At 44.9% G+C, this 14295-nt stretch overlaps 1 protein-coding gene across 2 annotated transcripts in view; it reads left to right on the top strand.

The window, feature by feature from the left end:
- Positions 1-3579: 3579 nt before the first annotated feature.
- NAGK (N-acetylglucosamine kinase) overlaps positions 3580-14295 on the top strand; it is a 173130-nt gene continuing 162414 nt past the window's right edge. For both annotated transcript variants that reach the window (XM_069205395.1, XM_069205404.1), the window contains exon 1: positions 3580-3655. In XM_069205395.1, coding sequence (XP_069061496.1) covers positions 3627-3655 — 29 coding nt within the window. In that variant the 5' untranslated portion in view covers positions 3580-3626. The remainder of the gene's footprint in view (positions 3656-14295) is intronic.

The raw sequence follows: 14295 nt of genomic DNA on the forward strand, positions 1-14295 counted from the left end.
TGGCTGGAGACCAGGCTCTTAGCTTGGCTCCCCCTGTTAATTTGTTGGCTGACCTATCTCTACTTCTCTGCTGCTTGTGAAGTTACTGCTAGTAGATCTCACATGAGCTTGCAACAACTTTCACCTTAAAATTAGTTCCGGTGGCTGGCAGCAAATGTCCTACTTCCTAGTTAAGTGGTATTATTGAATTCTGCTGAGGGCAAGGATAGTCCATTTCCCTTCACATCATGAGCATGGACTTTGATGCATAACTATTACAACCCTCGTCTCTGCTTAAAACCTGGTTATCCAATAGAATTGCAGGCAAAGGTACCAGATAAACTCTGTCATAATCTTTTATTCTAAATAACATTTTACACATAATGAAACATAGTGAAAAAAACAGAGCTCTCAAAATTGTGTGACAATATTGTGCCAATGCGGGAATGTGAAAATGATGAACAATTTGTGTTAGTCTAACCCAGGCAGGGCTGAGAAAAAAGAGGAGGAGATGTTGTCTAATCTATACCGGTAAAATTTCTGCTGCACTTGTCAGCCTAAAAATGTTTTTTTTTCAAACTGCCTTTTTGGACCCACTTTGGTTCCCCCTCAATTTCGACGTGTTTTTGGCTCTTCCCTGTCACAAACACTTGGCCCACCTACACAAGTGAGGTATAATTTTTACCGGGAATGTGAGGGGAACGTTGGGTGGTAGGAAATTTGTCCCGGTGCAGTGATCCCACACAGAAATGTGGGAAAAATGTGATTTTTTTAGCTAAATTTGCGGTTTGATGAGGATTCTGGGTAAGAACATTTGGGGGATCCATGCAAGTCACACCTCCCTTGACTCCCTCGGGTGTCTAGTTTTCAGAAATGTCTGGGTTTGGTAGGTTTCCCTAGATGGCTGCTGAGCCCAGGACCAAAAACGCAGGTGCCCCCGCAAAAACAGGTAGTTTTCTATTTGATCATTTTGATGTGTCCACGTTGTGTTTTGGGGCATTTTCTGTCGCGGGAACTAGGCATACCCACACAAGTGAGGTAGCATTTTTATCAGGAGACTTGGGGGAATGCTGGGTGGAAGGAATTTGTGGCTCCTCTCAGATTCCAGAACTTTCTGTCACCGGAATGTGAGGAAAAAGTGTTTTTTTAGCCACATTTTGAGGTTTGCAAAGGATTCTGGGTAACAGAACCTGGTGAGAGCCCGACAAGTCACCCCATCTTGGATTCCCCTAGATCTCTAGTTTTCCAAAATGCACAGGTTTGGTAGGTTTCCCTAGGTGGCGGCTGAGCTAGAGGCCAAAATCCACAGGTAGGCACTTTGCAAAAAACACCTCTGTTTTCTTTGAGAAAATGTGATGTGTCCACTTTGTGTTTTGGGGCATTTCCTGTCGCGGGCACTAGGCCCACCCACACAAGTGAGGTACCATTTTTATCGGGAGACTTGGGGGAACACTGGGTGGAAGAAAATTTGTGTCTACTCTCAGAGTGCAGAACTTTCTGTCACCGAAATGTGAGGAAAAAGTATTTTTTTAGCCACATTTTGAGGTTTGCAAAGGATTCTGGGTAACAGAACCTGGTGAGAGCCCCACAAGTCACCCCATCTTGGATTCCCCTAGGTCTCTACTTTTCAAAAATGCACAGGTTTGGTAGGTTTCCCTAGGTGCCGGCTGAGCTAGAGGCCAAAATCCACAGGTAGGCACTTTGCAAAAACGCCACTGTTTTCTGTAGAAAATTGTGATGTGTCCACGTTGTGTTTTGGGGCATTTCCTGTCGCCGGCGCTAGGCCTACCCACGCAAGTGAGGTACAATTTTTATCTGGAGACTTGGGGGAACGCTGGGTGGAAGGAAATTTGTGGCTCCTCTCAGATTCCAGAACTCTCTGTCACCGAAATGTGAGTAAAAAGTGTTTTTTTAGCCAAATTGTGAGGTTTGCAAAGGATTCTGGGTAACAGAACCTGATGAGAGCCCCACAAGTCACCCCGTCCTGGATTCCCCTAGGTCTCTAGTTTTCAAAAATGCACAGGTCTAGTAGGTTTCCCTAGGTGCCGGCTGATCTAGAGGCCAATATCAACAGGTAGGCACTTTGCAAAAAACACCTCTGTTTTCTGTGGAAAAATGTGATGTGTCCACGTTGTGTTTTGGGGCATTTCCTGTCGCGGGCACTAGGCCTACCCACACAAGTGAGGTACTGTTTTTATCAGGAGACTTGGGGGAACATAGAATAGCAAAACAAGTGTTATTGCCCCTTGTTTTTCTCTACATTTTTACCTTCCAAATATAAGACAGAGTGTAAAAAAGACGTCTTTTTGAGAAATGCCCTGTAATTCACAATGTAGTATGGGCACCCCAGAATTCAGAGATGTGCAAATAACCACTGCTCCTCAACACCTTATCTTGTGCCCATTTTGGAAATACAAAGGTTTTCTTGATACCGATTTTTGACTCTTTATATTTCAGCAAATGAATTGCTGTAAACCCGGTATAGAATTAAAACCCACTGCAAGGTGCAGCTCATTTATTGGCTCTGGGTGCCTAGGGTTCTTGATGAACCTACAAGCCCTATATATCCCCGCAACCAGAAGAGTCCAGCGGATGTAACAGTATATTGCTTTCAAAAATCTGACATTGCAGGAAAAAGTTACAGAGTAAAACGTAGAGAAAAATGGCTGTTTTTTCACCTCTATTTCAATATTTTTTTTATTTCAGTTGTTATTTTCTGCTGGAAACCCTTGTAGGATCTACACAAATTACCCATTGCTGAATTCAGAATTTTGTCTACTTTTCAGAAATGTTTAGGTTTCTGGGATCCAGCATTGGTTTCACACCCATTTCTGTCACTGACTGGAAGGAGGCTGAAAGCACAAAAAATCGTATAAATCGGGTATGTCCCAGTAAAATGCCAAAATTGTGTTGAAAAATTGGGTTTTCTGATTCAAGTCTGCCTGTTCCTGAAAGCTGGGAAGCTGGTGATTTTAGCCACAAACCCTTTGTTGATGCCATTTTCAGGGGAAAAAACACAAGCCTTCTTCTGCAGCCCTTTTTCCCATTTTTTTTTTTTAAAACAACATTTTCACTGTATTTTGGCTAATTTCTTGGCCTCCTTCAGGGGAACCCACAAAGTCTGGGTACCTCTAGAATCCCTAGGATGTTGGGAAAAAAGTACGCAAATTTGGCGTGGGTAGCTTATGTGGACAAAAAGGTATGAGGTCCTAAGCGAGAAGTATTCCAAATAGGCAAAAAAAAGGCCTGGAACAGGAGGGGGAAAAGGCCTGGCAGGGAAGGGGTTAAAATATCCCCACTTTCCTATACAAAAATGTTGTCCAGGTAAAGATTTTCATCCTTCTAATACCCCCAAAACCCATGCCACTGAGGCATGCAGCCATGAAACACTAAGGCTTTGCTTTTAATCATCTACTACATCTGTTTCCTGCATCAGCCTGGGTCAGCTTCCCTTGGCATTCCCTCTCCAGGGATGATGCCAGTCCGTTCTCTATGTCAACGGCGGGGCGTGGTTTCATGTGCCCGATCATCAATCATTCTGCGGTTCCTGGTTCCGTGTTCCAATCACCGCCCCTCCGTCTCCCATCCCGCCCCTGATTGGGCGCAGCTGGTGTCACGTGATCGCATTCAGCAACAGGAGGCTCAGGATGTCGGTGCACTACGGCGGCGTAGAAGGGTGCGTGGGGCTCACTGCTATGTCTGTCTGCTGAGACTGTCCTAAGCGCAGCCCGGGGGTCGGTGGGCTGGGGCGGGGCCTCCATCACTAGCTTTATAAGGCGGGGGAGGGGTTGGGGGGGCGCGAATCTAATGTCTCGGCTGCTGCATCCACGGATGCAACCTTTGCGCTTGGCCATTTTTTTTTTTCCTTTGAATTCTGGGACTTGTAGTTTTGTTCATTCGAAAACAAAACTACATTGGAATTACAAGTCACAGAATTCAGGGGGAAAAACACCTAAAAGGGAGCAAGGTGTAGAGCTGGGAAACTTGACAGCTATGAGCAGGGCTGTTGGAATTATACGGCAGGCCAGGGTTAGGTAAATTATACGGCAAGAAAAGCCAAATTATGCGGCATAATGTAGCACATTTTGGTAATTGTATAAATTTATTATTTCAGCATTTTTAACATTGGTGACGCTGTATGGCCTTTGGTTGCACCCCATTAGTACCGGTTTAACATCAAAATGTAGCAATAAGTAGCAGAAAGCAGTAGCGTAACAAAGGCCCCTGCAGCCCCCACGATGCTTGGGGACCCCAAGCTCCAAGGGGGGCCCTCAGCACAGTACCTGGGCCTCAGAGCTCCTGAGTAAGTCTGGGGGAGTACTCCATGTACTTTGCGGGGACCCCCCAAGTCTCTTTACCCCACTGACAGAAAGGTGACCAGTCCACCTTTGCAAAAGACCTTCCACTGTGCGGCAAACATCTGTTGCTGTATATTTAGTAACTTTTAAACAGTCTGGGCCAGAAATTTTTTTTTTTGTTAAAATCAGCAGAGCATGGGGCAGATGATGGATTATGCGAAAATCGCTGTGGCCGCACAATCCAGTAATTCCAGTGGCCCTGGCTATGAGCCTGTGTTTTCCCACTCAGTCGTGGGTTTGAATGCCTACAGCTCCACTCAGCTTTTATCCTTCCAACGTCGATAAAGTGAGCACTGTGCAATTGGGTGAGTATAAACATCCGATGTTCAGTGACAAAATACCCCTGGGGGAGGCACTTAACTCACTGTTATGTTAAGGACATAAATACAAAACATGGTCCATGGAGCTCATGTGGTATAGGTCGTTTTCATTACAGATTCAGGGCTACAAGTACCAGAGTGGATTTTTAAAGCGACCTCTCGGGAGTAATTCATTCATTGTAGAGAATGTGTGTACCTTGAAGGTCACAGGTTTCAATAATGCTGGTCCCACAAGACTTTCGTCCTTCAGAAGTTCGTGAAATGACTGATATTGAGTTCGGAGCAATTTAGTGTGTATGTTGTCAGAGCTTAATGCCCGGACATTGTGCTTTATAAATGTAGTGGATGTCATTATTATAGATAAACATAAGGTGGCCACATCGTCTGAAGTTTAAGGGCAGCCCTCTGTCATCGAGAAGTGCCTTTTGCAGGTTCTGGGATTAATGCCAGGACCACTTGAATTGTACAGCGATTGAGGATCAAACTAGTCAGAGAGAAAAGGCAAATTCTGAGGCATTAGACCAAAGTTATTTCACAGTTTTTTGTGTGCATTTTATCATTATGAATCTCTAGGCATTTGTTTTCCCTGATCATTATCAATGTATTCCCTGAATATAGAAATTACAGTTACCCTGGTTGTGCACACCAGTTAACCTTTACAAAGGTTCTGCCATTGTGCGTCACTGCCAGCACTTTTTAAATTCAAATTTCGATCAGTTTTAACGGATCAAACACACTTTTTTTGTTGAAATTGGCAAATAATTCTGCAGATGATGCATTTTGTGGCACATACATAAAATTAATTATGTGGAAAACACAGTTGCCTCAGAATCATATAATTCTGAGGACCCTGACATCTAGAATGCGAAGTGCCCTTAACTCTTGTTCAGGTGAAGGGTGTATAGCATCTGGACAGTGGCTCAGTCGCTGGGCACACATTGTAAGACACATGGTACCACAGGCTTCAATTCATCATGTGTATTATGAGGATGGGTCAATCATCAGGGGCTTAAAAATGTACTTCTGTTGCAGAGACATCATCGTCAGAAGAATGAGAGTAAGGGTACCATCCTCTGTAGAATAATTAAATTTACTTTATCGTGGACTGAGGCTAGGAACTCATTATCTGGAACGTGAAGCGAGTATCTGGGGACCAGGTTTGTGCTCTAGTTGTGTTGTGTCACTGCATCTAGCCTTAAATCTGTAGTGAAAAGGTGTGAGGGATAAACCTCAAATGTTAGAGCTGGTGCTTGGATGGGCACAGAGAGAGAGAGAGAGTGGAGTATAGGGTATTTGGAAAGTTTCTGGGCTGTGCATTTAGGACAGAGACAGCTAAGCCCGTGTGACAACAAGCTTGAGCCTGTGCTTATGCATTATTTAAAGAAAAGTGAGACAGTAGAAGCCATCAAGCAGATATTTAGCATCTTTAGATGATGGATATGTAGGAAAGTACCATCTTGCCTGGCATGTTACCCCCATTTTTACATGTGTGTCAGTTTGTTTTTGCCTGTCTCACTGGGACCCTTCTAGCCAGGATCCCAGTGCTCATAGTTTGTGGCCTGAATGTGTGTACCTGTGTAGTGACTAACTGTGTCACTGAGGCTCTGCTAATCAGAACCTCAGTGCTTATGCTCTCTCTGCCTTTGAATTTGTCACTATAGGCTAGTGACCACTTTTACCAATTTCAATTGGCACACTGGAGCACCCTTATAATTCCCTAGTATATGGTACCTAGGTACCCAGGGTATTGGGGTTCCAAGAAATCTCTATGGGCTGCAGCATTTCTTTTGCCACCCATAGGGAGCTCAGACAAACCTTTACACAGGACTGCCACTGCAGCCTGAGTGAAATAACGCATACATTATTTCACAGCCGTTTTCACTGCACTTAAGTAACTTACAAGTCACCCATATGTCTAACCTTCACTTGCTGAAGGTTAGGTGCAAAGTTACTAAGTGTGAGGACACCCTTGCACTAGCAAAGGTGCCCCCACATAGTTCAGGGCAGTTTCTCCGGACTTTGTGAGTGCGGGGACACCATTACACGCATGCACTACATATAGGTCAATACCTATATGTAGCTTCACAATGGTAACTCCGAATATGGCCATGTAACATGTCTAAGATCATGGAATTGTCCCCCATGCCAAATCTGGTATTGGGGTGCCAATTCCATGCATCCCCTGTGGCTCCAGCATGGGCCCCGGGTACTGCCAAACCAGCTCTCTGGGGTTTTCTCTGCAGCTACTGCTTCTGCCAACCCACAGACAGGGTTCTGCCCTCCTGGGGTCTGGGCAGCCCAGTCACACGAAGGCAGAACAAAGAATTTCCTCTGAGAGAGGGTGTTACACCCTCTCCCTTTGGAAATAGGTGTTAAAGGCTGGGGAGGGTTAGCCTCTCCCAGCCTCTGGAAATGCTTTGAAGGGCACAGATGGTGCCCTCCTTGCATAAGCCAGTCTACACCGGTTTAGGGAACCCCTAGTCCCTGCTCTGGCATGAAACTGGAAAAAGGAAAGGGGAGTGACCACTCTCCTATCCATCACCACTACAGGGATGGTGCCCAGAGCTCCTCTAGTGTATCCCAGACCTCTGCCATCTTGTTTCCAGAGGTGTGAGGGCACTCTGGAGGCCTCTGAGTGGCCAGTGCCAGCAGGTGACGTCAGAGACCCCTCCTGATAGGTGCTTACCTGACTAGGTGGCCAATCCTCCTCTGAGGGCTATTTAGGGTCTCTCCAGTGGGCTTTTCCTCAGATAACGACTTGCAAGAATTCACCAGAGTAACTCTGCACCTCTCTCTTCGACCTCTGCCAAGGATCGACCGCTGTCTGCTCCAGGACGCCTGCAAAACTGCAACAAAGTAGCAAGAAGACTACCAGCGACATTGTAGCGCCTAATTTTGCCAGCTTTCTCGACTGTTTCCTGGTGGTGCATGCTCTGGGGGCTGCCTGCCTTCACCCTGCACTGGAAGCCACGAAGAAATCTCCTGTGGGTCGACGGAATCTTCCCCCTGCTTCAGCAGGCACCAAACTTCAGCTTCACTGGTACCCTGAGACTCCTCTTATCCTGACGAGTGTGGCACCTGGAACACAGGTGGTGGACCCAAGTGACCCAGACTGCCCAGTGGTCAAACTGTCCAAATTTGGAGGAGGTAAGTCCTTGCCTCCCCTCTCCAGACAGTAATCCTGTGCACCGCGTGAACTGCAGCTACAAGGGCTTCTGTGCACATTTCCACTAAATCCTGCATGCACAGCTGAGCCTAGGTCCCCAGCACTTTGTCCTGCGATGCTCAGCTCCCTGGGTTGATCTCCGATGTCGCGGGACCTCCTTTTGCAGTGTTGAGACGACTGCCGTGTTCAGACTTCTTGAACCCGTGTTCAAGGACTTCTGCGGATGCTTCCTGCTTGTGCGTGGGCTCTCTACATTGCTGAGGGCCCCCTCTGTCTCCTCTCCCAAGTGGCAACATCCTGGTCCTTCCTGGGCCCGGGCAGCACCCTTTTTCTCTAACCGCGACTCTTGCAGCTAGCAAGGCCTGTTTGCAGTATTTTGCTAAGGAAAAAATCTGCATCTTCGTCGTGGGACATCTTCTGCACTAAGGAGAAGTTCCTAGCACCTTTCGTTGTTGCAGAATCTTCAGCTTCTTCCATCCGGAGGCAGCCATTTTGCACCTTCATCCGGGGTTTAGTGGGCTCCTGTCCCCCCTGGACACTTTCGTGACTCTTGCACTTGGTCCCCTTCCTTTGCAGGCCCTCAGGTCCAGGAATCCGTCCTCAGCGCTTTGCAATCTGTTGTGGTCTTTGCAAAATCCTCTATCACGAGTTTAGTGTGTTTCTGGGGAAGTAGTAGCACTTTACTCCTACTTTCCAGGGTCTTGGGGTGGGGTATCTTGGACACCCTTAGTGTTTTCTTACACTCCCAGCGACCCTCTACACACTACACTGTCTAGGGGTCCATTCATGATTCGCATTCCACTTTCGTAGTATATGGTTTGTGTTGCCCCTAGGCCTATTGCATCCTATTGTATTCTACAGTGTTTGCACTACTTTCTGACGGTTTTACTTCCTGATTTTGGTTTGTGTGTATATTTTGTGTATTTTACTTACCTCCTAAGGGAGTATATCCTCTGAGATATTTTTGGCACATTGTCACTAAAATAAAGTACATAAAAAATGATAAAGGAGGGACCGGGAGGTTAATGGTCCAGTGTACAGCCTCCCAATAGAACCATCACACAAAAATAGGTACACTGTTCCAAACACATAGAATAAATTCACATCAGCGAACCAATTCAACAGGAGCAAGAACCCTCATGCATCACAATGGATGACTGGCATCATCATTGGGAAAGCTCCTCATCAGGCTGGTGCTGCAATGCCTGACGGGCTCCCCAGGACGGGGTGCTCTTAACCACTTCGCTCAGATCGTAGCTGTGACAAAAAGGAGGATAATTATCACTAGGATACCCAATTTTAAGTAACCAAGCGAATATTGGAGAGAATCAAGAGTTAAAATTGGTTTACCATCAGCAAACAAAAAATCATGATTTTAATCAATGGTAAATGTGATGGTAACCAAGATTAAAAACAAGATAAGGAGTAATGGGTGATTGTTAATGCTCACCTACTCTCACTTAAAAAATGGGGAGGATATAACCAATTATGGTTCCTCACACTCACAAGTCTACATGTTTCGCGTCTATGCGGTCCAGCCGGATCCAATGACGCTTCATCAGGACAAAAACCTTCTCCAAAGAGTATAAATGTCAATAATGTATGAAAAGAACAAAGTCACTTACTTAGTCCTACTTGTTAATTCAAAAGTTGCACTAAATAAAAATAAGCAGAGAAACCAACATCAAATATGATCAAGTGATAATACACTCACGAATGGGTGCGCCTGTGAAATGAAAAAGTGATCAAGTGACACACTCGTGTGAAAGATAAAATAAAAAAAAATAATAATAAATAAATGATGTTGGTTTCTCTGCTTATTTTTATTTAGGGCAACTTTTGAATTAACAAGTTGGACTAAGTAAGTGACTTTTGTCACAGCTACGATCTGAGCGAAGTGGTTAAGAGCACCCCGTCTTGGGGAGCCCGTCAGGCATTGCAGCACCAGCCTGATGAGGAGCTTTCCCAATGATGATGCCAGTCATCCATTGTGATGCATGAGGGTTCTTGCTCCTGTTGAATTGGTTCGCTGATGTGAATTTATTCTATGTGTTTGGAACAGTGTACCTATTTTTGTGTGATGGCACTAAAATAAAGTACCTTTATTTTTAGTAACACTGAGTATTGTTTTTCTTATGATATAGTACCTATATGATATAAGTTGTATTGCATGAGCTTTGCATGTCTCCTAGTTCAGCCTTGGCTGCTCTGCTATAGCTACCTCTATCAGCCTAAGCTGCTAGAACACTACTACTCTACTAATAAGGGATAACTGGACCTGGCACAAGGTGTAAGTATCATTGGTACCCACTATAAGCCAGGCCAGCCTCCTACAGCATATAATTGAAAACACTGAGGCCCTGATTAGGAGTGTCAGTGACTCACTCAGAGTGTTAACCCCCGGTGGGACATTGCTCTGTCCATCACAGGTAGCCCGATGTCTCTGTAGACACTGAGACTAGTTTCCCTTGGTGGAGAGCCACATCTGGTGGAACTGCAGCATGGACAAGTCCAGGAGCTGCAGGCATGACCCCAGGCTGACCCTGCCCTACCCCTCCAGCACCACGGGGGGAGCAGGCAACGCTCCTATGGTCTACCGCAAGACTACCCAATCATCTGCTATCCTCCATCCACCCACAACCTCTGCTGGCTCTCCTGCTGACATCTTCCACCAGTTCTGAGTGGGAGGAAAGGTCAGCAGATTATGGAATAATCCAGTGGAAAAGGACCAAGTGCTCCCTGGTCTTGCTGGTTATTTTCTGTTACAGGAACAAAACCCATAATTGTTGCACGAAAATCCAGTAAGCTTGTAATCAAAGCCCTATTATGAAGCTTGGCATATGCCTCTATTGACTCTATTTATTCATTCATTTTTAGGTTTGTGTAGCGCACATCACATCACATGGATGTCAAAACGCGTTAGTTGTTGATCGAAACGGACGCTGAGGGTCATTGTTCTGATGTCTGGGACATTCTCAAGTAACTTATGTGCATTTTCTCCATTCAGTCATATAGCAGCAGAGGCAATTTCAGCTGGAAGACAGCTAAGAATGATCCATGTTATTATTTGTGTGCAGGGCATAAAATCAGAAGCAAACAAATAGAGTGGCTTAGAAGATCAGGCTTTTACACAGTGTTTCTTACCCTTGTATTACACAAGTAAGGACTGTGGAATAACAGAACAAAAGCATACATGATCAGAGGGGTTTTACCTTGTGTATATCTTCACGGTTATCTTTACCACTCCCTTGAAACGTTCATAGTGTGGATGTTGCAAGATGTGCTTGCACACCTGTCTGTAGTTAATGATTTCGGTTTTGTGGTGTGTATCTTCTTTTAATGGGCCTTTTTTGATTTTCACAGAAAAAAGTAAACAGAATAATACAGTAGAGAGGCTGTTTTCTATGATTCAAATTACAGTTAGCGGCAATCTGTTATAAAAGAGAAAAAGACAACATTTGTATTGAGAGAAAAAAAATAAACAGTTGTAAAAAGTATTACTATTTAAGGAAAATAAAGAAACACCCACATATTTGCCCAGCACCCTCCACCTCCATAACCTGACATCCTAGACAACCTCCAAAGCAAGTTTGTTAAAGTAGTGTTCCTAACCTACTGTGCCCCATCACTAGTCTCTAACCGCAATGGTGCATCTCCTGCTGTCTGTACCTCTAGGATGCAAGATCCTCCTGAGAACACTATACCTGTTCAGGGCAAGCTTTCATTGAACTTGCTCTCCAGTGCAAAACAGATAGTGTCCAGGACACAAGTGGCGGACCCTTAGTGTTCCTTCTGGTCAACACCATAAGCTTAGCCACCTGGACTCGTGTCCATTTCACCACATCCAACACCCATTTCTAAATATCATGGGCCGTCTCGCTTTCCATCCCATCTCTCGCTGTGTTTTTCTTTGCTATAAACAATGGTCAACAGATTTACATATGTGTTGTAACTGTTTAGGCCTATGGAACTGGCCCAGCAGGCATTGTAGGGGCTCGAGCGACATCTCTAGTTCTGAAACCTCTTTAATGATCCACATTACCTCTACCCAGTAATCATGAACGTGGCAGCATTCCCACGCTATACTATAAAAATGAGTGTGTGGCGTTAAGCATCTAGAACAGTGATACTCAAAGTACGGCCCGGAGGCCACATGCGGCCCGCCTGACCTTTACATCCAGACCCGGATGAACAGCAGCGCTAGGCTGCTGTTGACTTTGGAGAGGACTCACATTCATGAAGATATGAAATAAATGGCAAACATTTATTAAAAGGCGAACAGACGTAAAAAAACCCACAGAAGGTGGCCTGTAACACTTAACTTTAGGAACCCCTTCATTTTTAAAGTCCTCTTGCAAACAGCATGTACAATTATGATAAAGATCCTCCAAAATTCAAAAAGTGTATCTCATTAACATGCAGAAGCGTTTCATCTTAGTACATCAGATGTAAATCTGTGCATTGATTTTTTTTTTGTTTTTAAGTGACCGTTTTCAAACATAAATTTAGAAACATTTATGCCCCCCCCCCTTGACAACAATGCCAATAGTGAACTATGAGGAAAGTCAGTTGTTATGTGCACCTTCTGGCCAGCATGGGTAGCCATTCTACAATAACAGCATTATAGCTAATGAAATCGAACACATGAGAAGGATTTTGTACATCACACATCCTGAAGACCTGTTTTATGAGGTCCTCCTATATGGTACAATGAAGAAAAAGGAAGCAAAGTGAAATAATACAATTGCCTAAGATCACTCAATTTAGTCAAGTGGGGAAGCTGAGATTGATCCCAGGTGCAATTCAATCACTATATGTAACGCGTCGCTTCTCCAAAGCCCACCTTGCACTTCCCTGCCCCTGACAGCCACCCTTCTTGCATCAATGTAGTGCTGGGTCACACCACAGGCCGAACGTTTTGGCCCCTGGGAAAACGTTGGCGAGTACCCATGAACATGTATTGTTTGCTCCACAATACATTTTGGTTTCTCTGACAGGAGAGAGATAAGTCTGATGTGTGTAGTTTATTTGGATAAATGTGAAGTGGGTGTTCCTAGTCATTGTTTTTGCCCCATGTGTCATCACTGCTACATACGTCTCCCAAGCAGTCCTAGATGCGGTTGTTCTAGGGACAGCAAACTATATATGAGCGAAACAGCAAGTGGACAATCCCCCAGTGTAAGAATATTGGCGAGTATGTGGGATGTGGACGGCTCTTTGGCTGTATCTAGCCACATCGTCTTTACGTGGTGTACCTCGGCCACATCGTCTTTACGTGGTGTACCTCGGCCACATCGTCTTTACGTGGTGTACCTCGGCCTGTGCCTAAGCGGTTCTGATCTCTGATTTCCTTGAAAGTCATGCACTTCCCTCCCAAAACCAGATCCCCTCTTGCAGCCATACCAGGGTCTGACGTAACTCACTTCATAATACCCTGTTAAAGCAAAAAACTTTGGTAGGCACCACAAAACGATCCCACAGGCATATGGTATCACTCTTCCCAAAATACGTGTAAAACTCTGCCAATAATATTTGTTAGTTCAAAGCGTTCACAGTTGTGGCTTTTTGGGTATTTTGGGATCCAGCAGTAGCTGCATCCGTGAAGTCCCCCTCAAGCATAACTCCATGGCCTCGCATCTCTCCCAGCTACCCTGCCAGCTCATTGGCCAAATTAACTGCTCAACCAAGCAATACATTTCTAAATTGGGTAGTTTCATCCCACCCATATCTATTGGCAGCATGGTTCATGCTGGTTCATTTTCGTTTGCCGGTGTAGATTAAGTCAAAAAAGGCGCTGTAAAGAGACTGGGATAGCCAAAAAGAAATCTGACAGCCATGGAAGGACTAACATCTTAACTATGACCACTTTACCAAGGGGTGATAATGGAAACGCCTTCCAGAACGAGATTGAAGTGCCAATCAAAGTCACTGCTTTCCCAATATTTCCCTGGATTAATTGACTATCTTCATGATGGATCAAGACCCCAAGGTATTCAAAGGTGTTGGTGTCCATGCCTGGGGATTCTAAACTTTTGCGGGAACCTCCTATCTGTACTGGCATTAATCAGGAAGAGGCATGACTTACCATAGTTCATTATCAAACCTGACGAGTCTCTGAAATTTGAGAGGCGTATCATTACCTCACTTAGACTATTACATGGATCCCTTAAATAAAATAGGGCGTTATGTAAATAAAAGTGGACTCCCCTGGCGTGTACTGCTGTGTACAGTCGGATTCAGAAAATACCAATTCTCACTCTTGCTATGGGATGCTGTGTATAGAAGTCTCACCCATTTTAAGAACCCCTCGCCATCCCCATTTCGCCACACTATGAATAGATAAGTCCAGGTCAATGTATCAAATGCTTTCTTAATGTCTAGTGATGCAACCATAGACGATGACCGAAGCCCGGGGCGTGAGGAAGGGGTGGATATTATCTACCACATGAAAGGGTGTCCACAAATTAGTATG

This window comes from Pleurodeles waltl, chromosome 1_2 (genome assembly GCF_031143425.1).
Source record: "Pleurodeles waltl isolate 20211129_DDA chromosome 1_2, aPleWal1.hap1.20221129, whole genome shotgun sequence".
In the NCBI taxonomy this organism is placed as follows: domain Eukaryota; kingdom Metazoa; phylum Chordata; class Amphibia; order Caudata; family Salamandridae; genus Pleurodeles; species Pleurodeles waltl.